The sequence below is a fragment of the Nicotiana tabacum genome, chromosome 22 (assembly GCF_000715075.1).
Source record: "Nicotiana tabacum cultivar K326 chromosome 22, ASM71507v2, whole genome shotgun sequence".
In the NCBI taxonomy this organism is placed as follows: Eukaryota; Viridiplantae; Streptophyta; class Magnoliopsida; order Solanales; family Solanaceae; genus Nicotiana; species Nicotiana tabacum.
Genome location: NC_134101.1, coordinates 218,578,524 through 218,600,211, shown reverse-complemented (window position 1 = coordinate 218,600,211; position 21,688 = coordinate 218,578,524). Strand labels below are relative to the sequence as shown.

At 36.7% G+C, this 21,688-nt stretch overlaps 2 protein-coding genes across 3 annotated transcripts; one reads left to right on the top strand and one right to left on the bottom strand.

Moving 5' to 3' along the window:
- Window positions 1–3,197: 3,197 nt before the first annotated feature.
- LOC107799257 (U-box domain-containing protein 4-like) lies at window positions 3,198–14,661 on the top strand. 2 transcript variants are annotated; one of them, XM_016622348.2, is made up of 6 exons: window positions 3,198–3,609; window positions 8,728–8,793; window positions 9,975–10,255; window positions 10,490–10,606; window positions 11,591–13,510; window positions 14,285–14,661. In XM_016622348.2, exons 3-6 carry the CDS (start codon window positions 9,980–9,982, stop codon window positions 14,342–14,344), a joined length of 2,373 nt encoding a protein of 790 aa, XP_016477834.1. In that variant the 5' UTR covers window positions 3,198–3,609; window positions 8,728–8,793; window positions 9,975–9,979; the 3' UTR covers window positions 14,345–14,661.
- On the bottom strand, window positions 6,409–7,182 carry LOC107799256 (uncharacterized). The gene has a single exon (XM_016622347.1). It carries the CDS (start codon window positions 7,180–7,182, stop codon window positions 6,409–6,411), a length of 774 nt encoding a protein of 257 aa, XP_016477833.1.
- Window positions 14,662–21,688: the final 7,027 nt, after the last annotated feature.

The following is a 21,688-nucleotide window of genomic DNA, read 5'->3' as shown; positions in this document are numbered from 1 at the left end:
TATGTATATGGGATATGGAAAATGTTATGGTATTATATACGCACCACCACTTGATCAGCTGGTATACATTGATGATTTTGACCACAATGGTCGAGTTGATATGATGGGACGCCTTTAGAGGCCGATGATGTTATGAAACATGTACCTATGCACGACATGACACTCATACGCATATGCATGACACTATAATTATTTTATGATTTACAAAGTTATCCAGACTTATACGTGGAGTCATATACTCTATATTTCCTCCATGTCTGTTATGTACTTATTTATGTGCCTTACATACTCAGTACATTATTCGTACTGATGTCTCTTTTTGCCTGGGAACGCTGCGTTTCATGTCCACAGGTCCCCATAGACAGGTCGAGAGCCCTCAAAGTAGTCTATCAGCTCAGCAGAAGATGTTGGTGCGCTCCATTTGCTTCGAAGTTGCTTGTTTGGTTAGTATGAGTTAGATGTGTATTATTTGGTGTAGCGGGACTCTGTCCCAACCTTTATGAAAATTATGTATTCTTAGAGGCTTGTAGACAGATGTCATGTATGTAAAAGATCGTATGGTCTTGTCGGCCTATGTTCAGTGTTCAAGTGGTTATTTTGGTCTTAAAGGCCCATATGTCTTATGTATAAGTTGGCATTACCTGTTGTATTCTACCTATTTCATGGCAGCTTCTCCGGCTCAGTTATTTATGATAACATGTCATGAAAAGATACGTTTTATTGGTACTCGATTGAGTAAGGTACCGGGTGCCCGTCGCGGTCCATCGGTTTGGATCGTGACAATAAGACGTTCTCACCTTCATAGATAATCACTTGCTTGTGATCACCAATGGTGACAGATGTTGGGACTGGTGATTCAGTGGAACTTGGATGCAGATTCTGGCATATCTCCCCCTTAGCGTTGCTGAGGTGCACATATCGATTTTGACAAGCTTCCCAAGCTTCCTGCCAACTTTTTCTAGAACTTCTTTGTCATAGAATTCGATGGGCACCTGGAGAAGTCGTACCTATATCGCAGTGAAGATAGGGTGGCTTCTTGTGGGACAAATTTTGGTTCCCATCGTCTGATACAGTGGAAACTCTCGGATACGAACCATGGGCCTTGGTGTATAGCCTTGATCAAATTTTCTTCCTTACTAAATTTGACTATGAAGAAATCTCATCCTAGGTCAATCAAGATTAAATGTTCGAATGGGTTCCATAGTTCAATTAATTTGAATCGGAGAAGATAATGTGGCACACGCCGGCCAAAAGTTTAATGATGACCGAGAAACGCCATGGCTCATACAATCTACTTTTGTCCTCTTGGGAGAGAAGAATTGGGCCTAGATTTTCCTTGTCCTTTAGATCAAATTCTGGCTTTTCAAGATCCGATACAAAGTGGTCTGTTTATCAAGAAGCATTTCTTTGTAGGAGTGTGTTTGGGAAGTATCTTCCTCCATATGGTTTGTATTTGGTGGTTCCGATGGTATATTAGGTATTTTGGGTGTGTTGTCCATTGGGTTAGGTGTAGTAAGAGATGAGAGTCTCTCTCTAGAAAGTCTGTCTCTCTATGTTACTCTCCTATCTCCAGGGATTTCAAGTATTGTGTTGGAGTATGCTCCTTAAAGGATTTGAGGTCATTTGGGCCATTTTACACTTGGAACAATAAACATGGTCATAGTAGTAGGGTATGTAGTAAAATTGACAAAGTCCTGATGATAGTAGTAGGGTATATAGTTAAATAGTAAGTATTAATTGTAAGTTGATAGTAATACTGTTTTTTTTCATAGTTGCACTAAAAAAAATATTTTTTTTTAAAAAAATTGGCCAAACATAATTTTATCAAATACTAAAAGGACTTCTTAAATGAATTTAGCCAAACATAATCTCTAAAAGTAGTTTTTGAAAAATTTGTTTTGACAAAAATATTTCTCAAAATTAGTAGTTTTAGGAAGCTTGGCCAAACAAACTACTATTTATAGTCGATTTGGCCAAACTTTTAAAATTATTTTGAAAAGTGATTGTTGATAGAAATGCTTTTCAAAAAGTACTTTTGAAAATAGGAGTTTGTGTTTGGCTAATCAACTTGAAATCACTTTTGTCAATATTAGACATCAATTTATGTTTGGACAAACTTTAAATAATTGCTTTTAGTGAGAAGCTGTTTTTCACCTTCTCAAAGCAACTTGTGTTACTATCCAAAAGTATTTATGTTTTTTCAAAAAACTTGACCAAATACATCAAATCTCTAAACTAAATATTTTTAGCTTCCCAAAGATTGGCCAAACAAGCTATTATTAGTAACACTATACTTCTTTTAGCATTTTGAATATACTTATTTTATGGGGTAAATTTCACAAATGATCATATTACTATAGTCTAATAAACAATTAAAATAGGAGAAATATGAATATATTTTAGCCCTCCCAAAAATAATAGCTGATAAAGTACTTTTTATATATTTTCGGCTAGCAAATGTAATTAGTTTCGACCGGTCGGTTAATCTTATATTTTTTCCTTAAAATAGGAATGACCCAACCCATCCCTTAAAATAGAAATGGCACAACCCAGCCTGACTCAATAACCATATACGCAAGTTAAAATAATACGAAAGTGAACTCTTCCCCCATAAAAACCTTAGTTCGGAATGTATGAGATTCTGACAAAAAAATAAAGAAATAAGATGTATAATTTGAGAGCACTTGAAATAAAAATGCTACGAATTTGAATAAAAATCTTGAAAAGAAAAATAAAAGATAGAAGTATCATGTTTTGAAGGATTTACTATTCACTTTTAGTATTATTTTTATTTGTATATATGGTATTGGGTCGCGTGGGTCAAGTCAGGTTGGGTCATTCCTATTTTAATTGGATTATTATTTATTAGACTGAAAATAAAAAATAAATACAAAATAAGAAAATACTACTGAAAAATTATATCGATTACTATGATTTTTGTGTAAGTTAGTAAAAGTTTTTTGATTTTTGTGTGAGAAAATATAGTTATATGACTTTGGTGAAAAAAATTATAGTTGTATAATTTTTGTGTGAGAAAAAAATTATATGACTTTAATGAAAAAATATCGTAGTTATATGACCATCCGTGAAATTTAACCTTATTTTTGGCATGTTCAAGTTTTAAAGTTATATACTCCGTAGTATAATAATTGTTCTACATATTCAAGTCAAAGACGTTGGTGTCAAAGAAGGAACACAAAGTCAAATACACATAAAGTCGGCCTTAAATGACCTTTCTTTTATACTACTAAAAGTATAAAGCTTAAAAAAAAAACAATCCATTTATTAATCCAACTTGGCTCTGTGTCTTACCATTTTCGGACACCAGCAACAATAATCCACAATCTAAAACCCCCAATTGCACACAGTTGCTTAGCTCTAATCTGGTTCTGATTATATCCAAATTAAGGAAAAATTCGGAGTTGAAGTTGCCGGAATTGACAATTTTGTTAAAGTTGAGGGTGGTGAATTCTTGAGAAATTTCCTCAAAGCGCGTTGATTTTTGGGTTGGTGGAATCAATTAGGTCTTCAATATTTGAGCCGTATTTCTAGGGTTTTGTTCATTTCACTGTGTGCTCAAGAGCCTCTCTATTTGGTCTTTTCTGATTGGTGAGATTACTTCTCTTTGTTTTTATATGGATTTTTTCATTTCAATGCTTGTTGCTGTGTAATTAAGGTGCTAGTTTCTTTAGTAATTGAAATGAGCTCTTGAAATACTTGTAATTTCATCAACAATTGCAAGTCGTTTTTACTATGGTGGTGCTTGCTTAATTATTTCCTACTTCCTCTGTCCCATTTGATGTGACACAGCTTTTCTTTTTAGTAGAATGATGAAATAATTTTGATTTTTAACTTCCTGTTTTACCTTAATGAGATGAATTATAGCCATATAAATATTAATGGGATGTTTTAAATCACAAATTTCAAGTCTTTTTTCCTTAAATTTTGTGTCAAATCAATTTGTCGCATGAATTGGGACAAAAGGAGTATATTGTTTGTATAATACAACAGTGAAATATCTTTGTGCTACATTGTGGTGCTAATTTGGGGAGCAAGTCCAAACCCCATGATCATAACTTAAAACGTAGAGGCTATAGAGAAGGATTTTATTAGTAGTTGATATTGATGAGATCAGAGTGAAAGCCATGGCTTGGGTCATTTAATAGAATATAGTGTAGAATGAAACATCTCACATAGTAATAGAGTTTAGTCTTGTTATAAACCCATCTTAGATTCCCACTTGCTTTTCTAGCTGTGTTTCAAGTCTCAAATAGAATTGTGTTCTGATAGTATCTAACTGCAGTGAAATAACAACTTTGAAATCTAAATAGTGAGTGTTATGTTGTCGGAAGAATCGCTGAGCGGTTAAGGCATTGGAGTGACGATTTGAGATTTCAGGTCAAAATCCCCGTTATGACACTCAGTATGACCGCAACTGCTCCAGTCTTCTCGGCAGGATTATTTGGTACTTGTGCTTGTGTTTAGTAGCAGTTTGCCAGGTGGATCAGTTAGCATGTTGTCCCGAACACCATTGTTACTAAAAAATGTGAGAGTTATGTCCTATAGACATCCTGGAAATTAGGTTAGAAGTCATTAAACTAGATATTAGGTTAAAGTAGGAAGTCATTAAACTAGATAGTAAAACTTGTAGCGAACGACAAATGATGCCAAATGTTGACCGAATACATATGCAGAATCAGCCAGCTAGCTTCAGGAGGTTTTTTTTTTTTTTGGGGGGGGGGGGGGAGGGGGGTGTTGGGCCGAAATAACCTTGTGTAATTTGACAGAAATATTCTCCATTCAGATATTAAAGTTGCTACAACACGACAAAATCTTACGTGGTATTTCTCATGTGGAGCATGAGGTTCTCAGTAAAAGTACGCAACAGGAATTTATAATTTTTGGATTCAGAAGATGTCTTATTTCCCTTCCCCGTAAGTGTGGTAATATTGACTTTAAAGGTCACGTCTCAAATAGATAGAAGATTCAAGAAAAGAGGGCTCTCTAGGAGGGTGTTTGGATTGGCTTTTAAGTTGGTCAAAACAGCTTTTAAGCTCTTTTAGCTTTTTTCAGTGTTTGGCAAAGTCAAAAAGTGCTTAAAATAACTAAAAAACTGCTTAAAACAAGCCAAAATCAATGAGCTGGGCAACCCCAACTTATTGCTTTTTGGCTTAAAAGCTATTTCTGCTGAAAAGCCACTTCTTTTAAGCCAATCCAAACGGGCTCTAGATCTCATACTTATTCTCACATGGATGTATAAGTTGCTAACTTGATGATCTGACAAACCAGGCCTTATGTAAGTGTAATAACAACTAATCCTAATTCCTTAGTTACAACCAGTGTTGTGAAGAGCATGAAGCGAGGAAAAACGACAACCCCCATTTCACGAGAAGCGAGAAGCGAAGCGCTTGCTTTTTTTAAGTGAAGCGGAATTTAAAAAAAAATTAAAATGAATAATGCATAGACAACATATGTAATTGTAAGCAAATGTTCAATACTTCAATTAAAAAACTAAAGAGTAGCATCAATTAAAGCACAAAATGAGCATACTATTCTTCTACAAGATTGTCAAATTCTTGTATTCCACTATCATTATTATATTGCTCGTCATCTTCTTCATCAACTAGGGACAAAGTAGCTGCCTCTTTTCCCTTCCTCTGTGAACTTGAAGTTGAGGTATTCCCCCTCAAACCATAAATCCTCTCCCCAATTCCACGCGCCTCCGCAACATCACCCCAAATGAAATCAGAAGTATCCGCAAATACTTCTTCATCTGCATGATCTTCCGGAGCTCCAGTTAGCCATTCATTAGCATCATCGATGTTGTCCACACTAATTGGATCAATTACATTGCGAGCGTTGTAACGACGCCTCAATCTTCTATTGTACTTAATGAAGACTAGATCATTGAGATGCTTCAAGGTTAGTTTGTTCCTCTTTTTGATATGAATCTGCAAATAATAAGTAATTAGTAAGATTAGGACAATTAAGATATAATTTAATTATCTCAATATACTAAATCTTTCTTCTTATTTCTTACATGCTCAAACACGCTCCAATTCCTTTCACACCCGGATGAGCTACATGTTAGACTTAGAACCTTGATGGCAAACTTTTGTAAATCTGGAGTGGAATGACCATATTGCTTCCACCATTCAACTGAAGAGGTAGAACAAATTTTCAAAACATAATATTGATAAAGAAATAACTTATTAACTATAAAACAACATATAAGTACTCGCTCACCTGGTGGCTTCGTCTTTCTTTGTCTAATCGCCATGTTTTTTCCAAAAAGTTGCCCAACATTCCTATAAATACTAAATTGCTCTGTTATTTTATCTTGCACGGATTCTTCAGGTATCAACTTCTCAATACATTCATAGTATCCATTCCACAAAGGTTTATCTGCTAGAATCCTCTCTTCATTGTCATAAATAGTTCCGGGTTCAAAACAAGTCCAGCTGCATGCAAAGGGCTATGAAGTTTACTATCCCACCTTTTATATATGATCTCAAAGACTCTTTTGTATTTTCTTTGTTCAAGCCTCCTTTGCCCTATCCATTGCTTCGTACAGGTAGCCCATTGGTGGCCTTTGCTCCCAACCACCAAACGTAGCACTTTAACTAAAGGACCACCAAACTTCAATGCATGAACCACATTGTTCCAGAATGAAGGAGAAAGTATAATATCTGCGGATTCTCTCCCTCGAGCTTCCTTTCCATAGGCATTATTAGTGTACTCATCTGAAACAAACAACTTCTTCAAATTGCTTTTTTGCTCATACATCCTATGCAAAGTCAAGAAAGCAGTAGCAGATCTTGTTTTTGCAGGTTTCACCAAGCTTCTTTTTTTAGTGAATCTCTTCATCATATTCAATAACAAAGACATTTGAACAATATAGGAATGCATTCTAATTGCATGATTAAAGACTGTACTGAAGGGTCTTTCCTTGAAAATGTCACCGAAGATCAAATTAATGAAATGTGCTGCACACGGAGTCCAATAGATATACGGGTTCCCAACATACATCAAATCACCAGCTTTAACATTTTCACTGGCGTTGTTCGTGGCAACTTGAACAACATTTTCTGCTCCAATAGAGTCTATTGTACTCTTGAACAAGGAGTACATTTTGGTTGAATCAGTCGAAGAGTCGCTTGCATCAATGGACTCAAGAAACATGCTTACCGTTAGGAGAATTCACCAAGATATTGATGATCATTTTTTTATTTCTTGCCGTCCACTTATCCATCATAATGGAACAACCAAACTTGTTTCATTCTACTTTGTGCTCCTCCACAATTTTGTTCACATCTGCCACCCCTTTTTATAGATATGACCCTCTAACTTCATAATAAGTTGGAGGCTTCATTCCTGGACCATATTGGCCTACGACTTCAATAAAAGCGGAAAAAGTGTCGGTATAATTAACACAATTAAAAAAAAGACCTGCATCATACATCCACCGTGCAAACATTGTAACTGCACGATCCCTCAAAATCGCTTTGGCATCAATTTGAGGATTACCACTTTTTCCTCCCTTATCTCCAAATTTTTGCGGGACGTAACAATCCATAGGGCCTTTGCTCTTGCCAGTAGATCCACAACTAGAAGACATTGGTGGAAGCATCCTTCCCCGCTTTTGTGATTTTGGTGGAAGCGACGAAGCATTGTCACTTTCTTCTGTTTCATCATCGTCATCATCAAGATTATACAGCTCTTGTTCATTAATCATAAAAAAATTAAAATAAATACTGTTTTGAAGGAATGCTTTCAATTCTTCCTTCACATGCGACGAAACTTTAGGACAAGATGCGACATTTGGATCACCACCGATTAGATGCGCTTTTTGACGATAGATTCCCCCATTTGAAATCTTATCACAAAAAAGACATCTAATGGCCATCTTGTTGGTCTCGCTAACTCTTGCAGAGTAAGCCCAAGCCGGGTCTTTCCTATCTTCTTTTGGCGCCATTAAAAGAACAACTACATAACACATAAGAAAGACAATAAGAACTAAGAATAAAGGATATAAAAAATTAGAGGAATTCTCTGTTAAAAACTGGAAAAATTGGGCAGTAATTTTCTGAGAAAGAACCGAAAGTAAAAAAAAAAAAAATTCGCCAGTATTTCGCCGCTTTTTGGACGTTTAGAAAGAAAAAGAAAAAGAAGAAGAAGAATGAAAATCAGAAGTTCAGAACATACCCGTTGACGTCTTGAGAATAAGTCACTGCTGTTGAAGAAGAAGAAGAAAAGCACTAGTTGATGCTTTGAGATTCTTTCAGAAATCAGAAGCAGATGAAGAAGAGAAGAAGAAGTCGCTGCTGTTGGATGTTGAAGAACCCTAGTCGCTGCTGTTGAAGAAGTCCAGACCAGTGTTTAATCCAAAAACCTCGTTTTTAATAAAATAGGGCTTGGGTATTTTAAAATAGAGAAGCGGACGCTTCTGTTGCTTCAACTCGCTTTACCGCTTCTTGCTTTTTACAGAGAAGCGGTCGCTTTTCCTGACCTGAGTCGCTTCAACAGCCTGAAGCGCTGCCTCTGTCGCTTCGCATCGCTTCTCGCTTAAAGCGATGAAGCGAGCACTTTTTTAAACACTGCTCACAACTAGTGAATATTATTATATAGATTCTTTTGTTCCATTATATTATGTTCTTAGCTTAGCCTACGTTGATTTTCAAAAGAGTTTTAAGTCTTTTGGAATCACTTTGCTTTTTGTGATTTCAGGTCATTCTTGTCCTGTTTTAACACTGTCAATCATCGTATCGTTGCCCTTAACCCGTACATCTAGAGGTTAGACATGGACTAACTCAGGCAACCTTCTCATATTTTATCTTCTATGTGTACTACTTGCACCATCTGTCGGCTGTGATTATCTCTAGTGGTCCAATCTTGTATGATTGTATATTCATTTTATTATCTACAGTTCTACCACATTCATATTATGCATATATTGGACCTTCGTTTGATACAACATTGTTTCCCTCTATTCAGCAATCTCTTCGAAATGTCATTTTTCATGTATGATGTTGTTAATCCCATGGACAAGTTGTAACAAATATACAATTTGATTGTCCTTGTTGTAGTAGCCTTGATGTCTTTCCAACATGACTGCTAAATTTGCAACAACAACAGCCAAATGAAATCTCACAAGTGGGGACTGCTAAATCTGCATAACTGCTAAATTTGCATAGTGGATATTCCTTTTCTTTGTAAACATGCTTGTGCAATAAATGAGTTAATATTCATATTTGTATAAGTTTTAGACTTTTATTTTTTTGATACTCAGTGAAGTCATCAGACTTCCCTGTTATGCACTCTAATAACATGGCTCATACAAATAATGTAATGGGCATAAATTTTTACTTTATCGATACACTTTCAGAGTATTTAACTCAAACAGGTAGTGTAGTACATAATTGAAGGAGGAGACACGTTATTACTAAATTTCTGAAAAGAGCATGGGAGGAACTCTGGGAAATAAAATGTAACACATAGAGAAGGATGAGGGAGCACGTTTAGTCCAAAGTGGCAAAGTCCAAGAGTAGCATTGCTAAAAGTGTGATATGAGAACACATTAAGATTATGAACAAACTTAAGAAAAAAAATTATGAGCATGACCATCATCTTCCTCGTGACACTTGTGTCTTTGAAATATACTTTTTTTGGCTCAAATGAAGCAAATTTTAAATCCTTTTAGAATGTCAGAGATCCTTATCTGAATGACTGTTTTAAAGATAAGAATCAGCTGTATTCCTGGAAATTCTCAGCTAGTGATTTAGCTAAAGTGCTTCTATACAATATTGCGACTTAATTTTCTCTTAATTTTTGGCATAGATTGCAGATCAGTTTTCTTATCTCCTGAATTGAAGAGATAATTTATCCATTTTATCCTCTGTGATTCAACTGAAGTGTATAATTTTGGTGTATATTATTGATTTGGTTTACTGAGGACTTTGATTCTAATTGACCAGGTGGAATGGAGATATCATTGTTAAAAGTGCTTCTCAACAATATCTCCTGTTTTTCCCATTTATCATCAAGTGATCACATAAGTGGTGAACTGGTTCGTAGATATTATTGTAAGATTGAGGATATACTGAAGCTTGTAAAGCCGATTCTTGACGCCATCGTTGATGTTGAAGCTGCTTCTGGTGAGCTGCTTCTGAAAGCGTTTGCTGGGCTGGCTCAATGTGTTGATGAACTGAGGGAGCTATTCGAAACCTTGGAACCGCTGTGCAGTAAAGTTTATTTTGTACGTTTGGAGATCTGTCCTCTTGTCATAACTTTCATGTCTTCAATAAGCAGATTATCTTATTACAGTCTGCACTAATAGTACTTAAAACTTTTTAAAATAAAGAAAACTTTATTGTTGTTTCTTTTTGTGCTCATATAATCTTCATGACTAACATGTAACACATTTTCAGTATTTTCAGCTAAATTGTATAGTATCTTTCTTGCTGATGTTTTGATTTTTGATGATATATAGGTCCTGCAAGCTGAACCATTGATTGGGAAAATTCGATCATGTAGCCTGGAAATACTTGAGCTTCTTAAATCTTCTCATAAAAGCCTTCCAGCTGATGTAACTTTGACAACTCTTGAGGTAGGAACTAAGAACATGTCTGTTCTTTCTATCCTTTAGTTTTCATCTAAGCTGCTCGGACTCTTCACTTTTGGTGACGCACCCGTGTTGACAGGGGCGTATGCAGAAATTTTTATAAGTGGTGTCGAAAGTTTTAAAAGAACGAAAATAAATAACTTTAGTTATCATATTTTTAGACAAAAAATAACCCTAGACCATTGATTTTAATCTTAAGTTAGAAAAGGTCCTAGTTCAATTCTACATAATCAGTTGAGGTTTGAACCTCTGACCTATTAGAGCAAAATCAAACACTTAACCAACATGCCAAGAGACAATTTGTATCAAGTGGTGTCATTTTTTTCTACTTATTCGTTTTCTCACGGTATTGATGCATATATTTAGCCGACGAAGCGGTGTCGCGTGACACCGCTTCGTTGAAGGTGCATCCGCCCCTGCGTCTTGACACGACATGGGTGTGGGATCCGTAGCGGATTTGGTCAACTGCTTTTAGGTACTTTGACCAAAATCGACGGAGAAATTCAGGACAGAAACAAATCAAAGCAAAAGTTAGGGTTGAAACTAAAGAAAATGGAATACCTTTTATATAGAAATTTCTATGTTAGTCCTTTTCCTTTTATCTCCTTCTTGGATTCTCCGCTTGATCAATATTTTCTCTTCTTGGAATACCTTGTAATTTTTTCCACATAATATTCATAATTTAGACATATTTCTAGAACTCTATTTTTAGATATTTGAATTACTTTTAGCTGTCCCCGCACCTATATCCGTACCTGGATTTGTACTCCGAATCTTAAAATTTACATCATGAAAGAGCCGACCTCTAGATCCACACCCGAGTCCGAGCAACTTAGAGTTTCATTCATCTGACCCTGCTGTGAAATCTTCCTCCCCACTCTCTCTGTCTCTATCTCTCTCTCTCTTTCTTCATTGTGTTTGTTAATTTTCCTCCAATTTTAACGTGGATGTCTTTTGTTTGGATGGCAGCTCTATATACTGAAAATTAAGTATGTAGATTATGAAATGATATCAGTGACAATCACAAAGGTTATTAAAGCTCAAGTGGAAGGCTTGGGAACCAGCTCAGATAGCTTTGCCAAAATTGCTGATTGCCTAAGCTTGAACTCAAACCAAGAGCTTTTGATTGAGCTTGTGGCCCTTGAAAAATTGAAAGAGAATGCTGAACAAGCTGAAAAGAGTGAAGTTGTTGAATATATTGAGCAAATGATAACTCTTGTTTCTCATATGCACGATTGCTTTGTTACTACAAAACAGTCCCAGAGTTGTACCGCTGTGCCAATACCTCCTGATTTTTGCTGTCCTCTTTCACTTGAGTTGATGACTGACCCTGTAATTGTCGCTTCTGGTCAAACCTATGAGAGGGCTTTTATTAGGAGATGGATTGATCTTGGCCTCACTGTTTGCCCCAAAACACGGCAAACTCTGGGACATACAAATCTCATTCCTAATTACACTGTTAAGGCACTTATCGCAAACTGGTGCGAAATAAACAATGTAAAGCTGCCTGATCCCATGAAGTCTTTGAGCTTGAACCAGCCATCTTTGTCACCAGACTCCACGCAATCTTCAGGTTCTCCGAGAAAGAGTTTGATTTCATCAACTGTAAGCCAAAGAGAAGAATCATCTCCATCTCATCCCCGTTCCTCTTCAGAGGAATCTTTACCTGGAGTTGGTGGTAATATTCTTGCTTTTGATGTTGAAAGGATGCGTATTAAGAGTGAAGACCGGATGGCCCACTCCGGAGAGATAAGTTCACATGGTCATAGTACATTAGTAGCTGATGACCAGTTCCCTCTGGGTCATAATCGAACAACCTCGGCACCTAGCACGCTTTCTAATTCAAACTTTTCCCCGGTAATTCCTGGTGATGGAAACAAGTTGTCAGAAGATTCTTCTGTTGCTTCAGGGGATGTTGGGTTGGATTCCAAGCCTGCTGCTTCTGTCCTTCCAAAGGAGCCAGAATTTCCATATACACCAGAGATGAGACCTCGTAATCAACTGATCTGGCGCAGACCAACCGAGAGGTTTCCAAGAATAGTTTCTTCCGCTACAGTTGAAAGAAGGGCTGATCTTTCAGAAGTTGAGGAGCAAGTAAAAAAGTTGATTGAGGAGTTGAAGAGCACTTCCCTTGATATGCAGAGAAATGCTACAGCTGAACTCCGGTTACTTGCCAAGCATAATATGGATAACCGTATGGTAATTGCAAATTGTGGCGCTATCAGCTCGTTGGTTAACCTACTTCACTCAAAAGACATGAAAGTACAGGAAGATGCTGTTACTGCACTTCTCAACTTGTCAATTAATGACAACAACAAGTGTGCCATTGCAAATGCTGATGCAATCGAACCTCTGATTCATGTCCTCCAAACAGGGAGCGCCGAGGCCAAAGAAAATTCTGCTGCTACTCTTTTTAGCCTTTCCGTGATGGAGGAAAACAAGATGAAGATTGGGAGGTCTGGAGCAATCAAACCTCTTGTTGATTTACTGGGAAATGGAACTCCAAGGGGCAAGAAAGATGCAGCGACAGCTTTATTTAACTTGTCAATACTTCATGAGAACAAGTCTCGTATAATACAGGCTGGTGCGGTAAAGTATCTCGTAGAGTTGATGGACCCTGCTACTGGGATGGTTGACAAGGCTGTTGCAGTTTTGTCCAACCTTGCTACCATTCCCGAGGGACGAGCAGAAATCGGTCAGGAAGGAGGGATTCCTCTTCTTGTTGAGGTTGTTGAGCTGGGCTCCGCAAGGGGTAAGGAGAATGCAGCAGCTGCTCTCTTGCAACTATGCACTAACAGTAGCAGGTTCTGCAACATGGTTCTCCAGGAAGGAGCTGTACCTCCATTAGTGGCATTGTCACAGTCCGGCACCCCAAGAGCAAGAGAAAAGGTCTGATGCCAGAAATTTCATCCATTTTCTTGCTTTAATTTCTTTGCACTGATACTGGAGTAATATTTTTGCATCATCAGGTTAAGTTATCCAGCAAATAACAAGTAACTATTTATAGCAGAAGTAATATGATAACTTGGAAAATAGAGCAAGTAACCTGTTATAACATGTTAAATTATACTGGTATCAACTAATCAACCCAATAATAACACCTTGAAATGGGAATATAAAGCAATAGAAGTGATAGCTGAATTAGGGATTGGGGTTGAAATGACAAGAACTTAACCATAAACTATATAAACCCTTCAAATCATAGTAATAATCACTAATCAAGGATAGCAGAAAGAAGGATTAAACTAAGTTTTGAATGCAATTAGTAAACCCCAAGTAAGCAATTAACTTGAAAACAAAGTCATTAACATTCAATAACAAAATATAATCAAGGGAGAAATGAAATGACTCATACAAGAATTACTTTAACCTAAATTAATCCAAGAGAGGCATGATGATCCCTACACTTGCAATGAGTATCTGTGTTCTTCATCAAAGCCAACTAGTGAAATAAACCCGAAATGTCACTATTTATTAACTAATTACAAAAATGACCAAAATAGTCCTTGACTAATTTACTCCTTCAGTTGGACTTTTAAGCACTCTAATGACTTAATATCCACTTGAAAGTTCCCCTTGCATTAAGTTCTAATACGTGCATTATCACTTTAGCCCTTTTTTATTTTGGGTATGTCTAAATTTTGCTTTTGTGGCTGCATGCAGGCTCAACAACTACTTAGCTACTTCCGAAATCAACGCCATGGTAATGCAGGAAGAGGTTGATTTATACATTGAACATTCAGGCACATACTTTTCTTTTATTTAACTGATGAAATGGTGTATGTAAATTTAATGTTATAAGTAATGTATGTGGAGATCATGGTTCCTAGAATGTTTCCCAGATTTTGTGATATCTCCAAAAGAAAATTAGTTGGCGGCGCAGATGATTCTACCTGAATAGCTTTGTATGTAAATGTGGAGAAAATTGTAGACGACCAAGAAGTTGCTGATTGCATGCAGCCTTCGTAATTTTACAGGGGTGAGATTGGTAGATGACAACTATTCTTTCTTTACTTGGAAATATAAGTGCACTGTACCAATATATTGTGTTCTCTTTAAATTTCAAACATCTAGATGCCGCTGTTAGCTGCTCGCTGAACTTATTTTCCCAGATTAGATGTTTGGATTTAGGGGTGGTTCAACGCAGTTGGTGGCCTAAAGCCAAATCTTGCTGAGAGGCTTTAATTTTTTTCATAATTTTTTTTGTATATATATTATTTGAAATCTATTTTCCTAACACTTTTATTTGGAAATTAAGTTTAAACCACCAATATCAACTTAAGTGACTACTTACTATGTTTTAAGGAGCTTTCAAGGTTAACAAAATATATTTCCAGAAATTTTGATCATCTAGTGAACTCTGATGGTTCGGGCACATTCAGAGGAGGAACACTGATGCACCAGTGAGGAGGTGTGAGCGACTGGCGGTGGTGGGCACGAGGAGAGGTAGAGGGAGGCCTAAGAAGTATTGGGGGAGGTGATCAGGCAGGACATGACACGACTTAGGATTTCCGAGGACATGACCCTTGACAGGGAATTGTGGAGGTCGAGCATTAAGGTTGTAGGTTAGAGGGTAGTTTGTGAATATTAATACAGTGCACTAGAGTGAGACTAACTATTTAGGAGTTAGTCTTAGGATGCTACTGATCAGCTACTGATGCAGCGCTATATCTGTTGGATATTAGTATACTTTACATCCTTTTCTCCATCATTTTCGTATTTCCTATATTTCTTATATTGTTGTTATTTTTATTTTATGTTATGTAAGCCTATTGATAGTACTAATATATTGTCTCTTGTTGCTCTCTTGAGCCGAGGGTCTCCTGGAAATAGCCTCTCTGCCCCTCGGGGTAGGGGTAAGGTCTGCGTACATATTACCCTCCTCAGACCCCACTTGTGGAATTATACTGAGATGTTGTTGTTGTTGATCATCTAGTGAACTCGGTTTTTTATTCCTAAATAGAAAACGAAATATATTGTCATACCTAGTCAGCAACAATAACAAATCAATTAAAAATAATACTTTTTACTTTAGAAAATACTCATTTTAAAATAATAATAATTCATAGACCTAGTGAAAAATGGGGCCCGAAAATTTGGGGGCCTACTCGCGGTTGCTTTACTCGCCTTGGAGAGATAGATCGATGGTCCATTCCATTGTACAAACAAGAAAGGTTGGATGTATATGGAAGAGAATACAAAATGGAAAATAAAAAGAGAAGATAAATGAAGTAACGCTCTTCAGAAATGAGACCGAAGGAGAAAAATTGGAGATGAATTGGGAAGATTGAGCCAAGCCCCTTACAGTAAAAAGTGATGGTTTAATTAGGTTGATTATTGAACCTACAGTAAAACGTTCATAGATTATTGTCACGACCCAAAAAAATCTCTGGTCGTGATGGCATGTAACTCAACCCGCTAGGTAAGCCAACTAATAGACGATTATAAGAAAATAAAGAATAAATAACTGAACATTTACAATTTACCCAAAACCTGGTAGTACGACTCATGAGCTTCAAAGACTTGGAATTTACAAAGCTGGTACGAATAAATACGTTCGTTTCAATGATACATAAACAAAATAGCAAAACCTAAGCTACCAAGGACAAGATGCAGCTATATCCAGAATGCGCGAACATCTTCAGAATCAGCACCCGACATCACCAGCAACTCAACTTCAAAAATCTGTACACATCATACAGAAATGTAGTATCAGTACAACCGACCACATGTACTGGTAAGTATTTTGCCTAACCTCGTCGAAGTAGTGACGAGTCTTTTAGTTAAAAGATGCTTATCGGTATAACATGTACATTAGATTAACAGTAAAAGCAGTTCAAAGCATAACAGATAAAGTTACCGTGCACAACTCTGTGAGACAGTCAACAATTACTAAAAGGAATCACAGTAGTAGATTTACAATCTTTCCTGGTATAAGAAGTATATCCAAGATATCACGTCAAACGGCACGGTAACACCCTTCGTGCTTTTATCTCTGCCTCACCATATATATATATATATATATATATATATATATATATATATATATATATATATATGTATGTATATATTTATTTTTGACAAATCAATTAGCACGGCAATACCCTTCGTGCGTTCAACTCATCCTCCCAAATGTATGAGTAACAGAACCAACCAGATGATAGAAATATCGATAACAGGAATAACAAAGTAGGAAATATGCAAGTACAACAATGAACAAGGATATACATGTAGGCAACAATAAAAGACTAAGCAGAAAGCACATAATTAATAGCAACAATTGAAAAACAATTAATATCAACTTCAATTAAGTAGCATGTTGGAGGCCTAAGTACAAATATAATAAATAAGACAGAAATACATGATTTTTACAAGTTGACAGGTAAGGACATGAATGACTAACATGGTGGAAAGCTTATACTAAAGTGCAATAGAATAGATACGACATGAGTATAATTATAAAAGCAAGAAATAGGCATGGTATTTGCAAGTTAAGCAAGTAGAAGGTATGAGTAACACAACAACAATTGAAATAGAGATCAATGACAGAAGAATAACAACAAGTCACATCAGATCTATAATTATGACAATAACAGTTCAAGGTAAAGACATGAACATATACATCAAACATAATGCATGTCCCTCATCCTTGCCTGTATGGAAACACCCATCGTGCCATGACCTCACAATAACACACAATTATAACAATATAAATGAAATGACACATCATTACCCTTCGTGCTTTTACTCTCACATGATGTGGCATGGCATTACCCTTAGTGCTTTTACTCTCAATAACATGTCACAGCATCGCCCTTTGTGCTTTACACTCTTCCTCATATGATAGTGAATATAAAATGGCACAGCATCACCCTTCGTGCTTTACACTCTTCCTCATATGATAATGAATATAAAATGGCACGACATCACCCTTCGTGCTTTACACTCTACCTTACCAAGCATATGAATATCAATACAATGACAAGACAGGAAGTATAAATAACATCAAGAAGAGTATTCAACGAATATTCCAAACAAATTCTCAATCACTGCTTTGCAAGCCAACAATGATTTAATGAACCCTCAAGGGCCATATAATTCAAGTACTTCCACAAATCTCACAATTTATCAAAAACACAAGTGTGGAATATAGCATCTCAAAATATTGGCCGTAACAATATATTAATGATTATGCATAGAGATGACTGAATTAGACGCATCAATGTATTCTCAAAATTCCATCAAATTTGATTAAGCTATATTAGGCTAAGTCTCGATTCTAACATTTAATACTATGTTCTCAATATCTAAAAGTCAAGTGAGGCATGAAGCAAGAAGGTCACGAAATTCTAATAACACAAATGTAACATAATCCACCCCCGAGCATGATTAACCCTGGCATATACATATACGCTCGTCACCTCATATATGTATCACCCCCGCATGTAGCAAACAATGACAAATAGGAGGAAAAATTTTCTCAACAAAGTTAGGCAAAACACTTACCTCGAACAAGCCAATAACAATACAGAGCAAGCCAAGCGATGCTCCAAAAATTCCATCACGCACATAGTGACCTCTGAACGGCTCAAAACTAGCCAAAAGCAACCCAATGCATCAAATAAAGCCCAAGGAAATAATTCCAAATGATAAAGATCGAATCCTAAATCAAATCCCAAATCTGGCCAAAAAACACACCCGGAACCCGACAAAACTCACAAAATCCGATAACCCATTAAATTACGAGTCCACTCATACTAGTTTTACTTAATTTCGACTCCAAATCTATGTTCAAAACTCAAAAATTCATATTATGAAACTTTAGGCCAAAACCCCCAATTTCTTCTTTAAAATTCATCAACCAAAAGCTAAAATTGAAGATAGATTCAAGGAGCATAACCAAAACTGAGTAGAGAATACTTACCCCAATTCATATTATAAAAATTGCCTAAATGTTTTTCCAATTCCGAGCTCCCCAACTCAAAATATGTTAAATGAATAAAACCCTCATTTTAACATTGCTCTGCCTTGTTTCTTGTGCCAAATAATCTCGAACCTTGGTTTTGATGCTTTCAATGGATTCCTTATAAAATTCTAGTCAAGTTATGCTCTTGAATCACTCCATTTGATATTATATTTAAGAAGATATGTTGGTTTTAATATTTGAAAATAGTGCAGATTTTTAAATACGAAATCAGTAACAATTTCGTAATTAATCTGAAAAATCTAGCAACCCAATTCTTAGGAAAATGACCATAAACTCCTTATACGATGTCCAAATTCGATGATGTTTTTGCTATGGCTCCGTAATTACGATACGGATCTAACGCTTTAATAAAAAAAAAATTGGAGCTCATTTGCTTAATATAGTACCATTTATGCTTGAAGAAACAGCGTCGAAAAATATAAAAACGAGCGCAACACAACCTAAACCTATCTATAACTCACCCGATCCCCTCGGGACCACGTCCAAACATACCAACAAGTCCCATAACATAACACGGACTTACTCGAGGCTTTAAAACACACATAACAACATCGAAACGATGAATCACACCTCAATCCAAAAATCAATGAACTTGAAACTTTAAACTTCTACAACAAATGCCGAAACCTATCAAATCCCGTCCAATTGCCCTCAAATTTTGCACACAAGTCACATTTGACATTACGAGGCTGCTTCAACTTCCGGAATTGAAATCCGATCCCGATATAAAAAAGCCACTCTCGATCAAACTTCCCAAAAAATCCAACTTTCGCCATTTCGGGCCAAATTCAACTACGGACCTTTAAATCACAATCCAGACGCGCTTTTAAGTCCAAAACCACCTAACGGAGCTAACAGAACCATAAAAATTCCAATCCGAAGTCAAATACTAAAAACTCAAACTCGATCAACTCTTTCAAATTTAAAGCTCCCTAGTTGAGAATCATTCTTCCGAATCAATTCCGAATAACCTGAAAACCAAAATCGACGATTCACATAAGTCAAAATATATCATAAGGAGCTACTCATGCCCGTAAAATATCAAGCAAAGTGCAAATACTCAAAACGACCAGTCGGGTCACTATATCCTCCACCACTTAAACATACGATTCATCCTCGAACGTGCCAGGAGTCATTCCAAAACTATCAAATCACAGTGTAACCCTACTACACATAAACTTGGGGGTGATCCCACGTGACCCTGATCCACATAAGCCCGCCAACCCAACATAATTAGAGATTCTTATTTCAACCTTGATCCTTAAACCTTAGAACTCAATCTCTATCATCCAGAACTCATTACAAGACCCGAATCCCACAGCCACACACTGTATAAATCTGAACAAGTTGTATCAAGTCACAACTATAACACAAGATGTAATCACATCATATACCCTATCACTTTGACACTCACAGTAGGAACTACTAACCACCATTACGACCCAAAACAAGTCCGGTGCCAGTAGCAAACCTCATATCGATTAGAACCTCGTTCAAAACCTTCATACCCTACCAATGATGAAAGAAACATGCATAACCGCTTAACCACTCATCTGATCAATAAGCCAAGAAACACATTCGCCCGACTAGGGCCATTGTCCACATCCTCAATAAAATATAGTGTTATTCTTCCAAACCTTCCTCATCCCAATGCAATAGCGCAAATCCCAGGTCTAGAAACCTCATCTCAACCAATACGAGTAGCCACACCGACAAGCATCAATAATAATCATATGGATCCACGCACAACCCGGTTCCGTACATTAACAAGTAATAATTCAGACATGATAGATAACAGTAAGAAAACTAAATAAGAAAACTACTAATCAAGTTAAGTAGGCAGGGAAATTTTAGCATTTTACTATGAACTATTCTCAACAAGGTAAAAGCAAAATACATGAAATAGTAATAAAGAGTCACATTTCATTACTGTACCACTACAGCATGCAACCCGATCCCATCACATCAATCCATATAGGATACCCATCTAGCCATAATACTCGGGCTCACTGATCACATTGCGTTAATATCTAGCACAACCGAGTGCACAAAAATACAACTATGGGAAAATTATTAGGAACAAACAATACTGAGAAAGACAAGCACAACTATGATGCAATGAGAAAATCAACATCACAAATGCCATCTCACCCATAATGCTATGAGGCCTAAACTGAATCACAATATGCGTTCGAAGAATCATATAACCCTCACATCCCGGCATAGTATAAGAGATAAACATATAACATAAACTGAGGCGCAAATGACATCTATTCCACCCGATGATATACTTATGGTAAAAACAATGCAAGAACAAACAGGTCCGATTCGATACTATGACGACCCAAAGGGTCATCACCTATTTTCTTACCCATTATGTGCTTCCGAGCCCTTGAAAACCTCATTTAGAGTCGCTTCAATTTGCGTACGCAGTCCGGGCGCGTAGCCGGAAAGCTTAAGCATGAAATTCTGTGAAAAATGTTAAGTCTTGACTTTAAAATGAATAAATTTGACTTCGGTCAATATTTTAGGTAAACGGATATGGACCCGTGATTTGACAATCCCAGAGGGTCTGTAAGAAAATATGAGACTTGGGCGTATGCCCGAAATCGGAATCCGAGGTCCCTAGCCCGAGAAATGAATTTTTAAGTGAAATTGTTTAAGGAAATTTGAAGTAAAAACTGATTAGAAAGCAATGGTATCAGGCCCGTATTTTGGTTCTGGTGCCCAGTACAGATCTTATATATGACTTGAGTCATTCATGTGAAATTTGGTTAAAAACGGACGCCGTTTGACGTGATCCGGACCCTAATTGAGAAATTTGATGTTTAAAAGAGTTTTGAGAAATTTTATTGATCTCGAGGTTTAATTCGTTGCTCGTGATGTTATTTTGGTCATTTGAGTACACGAATATGTCCGTAGGATATTTTTGAGGTTGTGTGTATACTTGGGTTGGAGTTTCGAGGGCTCGGGTGAGCTTCGAGTGGGTTCCGGAATGCCTTAGGCTTAGAAAGTCAGATGTTGTAGTCTCTGAACCCTCTAGTGCGGTCCGTGAGAAATCGCGTATGACCGCAGAGGGG

What these genes read in the sequence shown, in the direction of transcription:
- LOC107799256 (XM_016622347.1), bottom strand. Translation starts at nt 7,182, where the DNA reads ATGTTTCTTGAGTCCATTGATGCAAGCGACTCTTCGACTGATTCAACC.
- LOC107799257 (XM_016622348.2), top strand. Translation starts at nt 9,980, where the DNA reads ATGGAGATATCATTGTTAAAAGTGCTTCTCAACAATATCTCCTGTTTT. An exon ending in TGTGCAGTAAAGTTTATTTT is followed by an intron (nt 10,256 to 10,489) that starts GTACGTTTGGAG and finishes GATGATATATAG; the next exon opens with GTCCTGCAAGCTGAACCATT. An exon ending in CCCCAAGAGCAAGAGAAAAG is followed by an intron (nt 13,511 to 14,284) that starts GTCTGATGCCAG and finishes GGCTGCATGCAG; the next exon opens with GCTCAACAACTACTTAGCTA.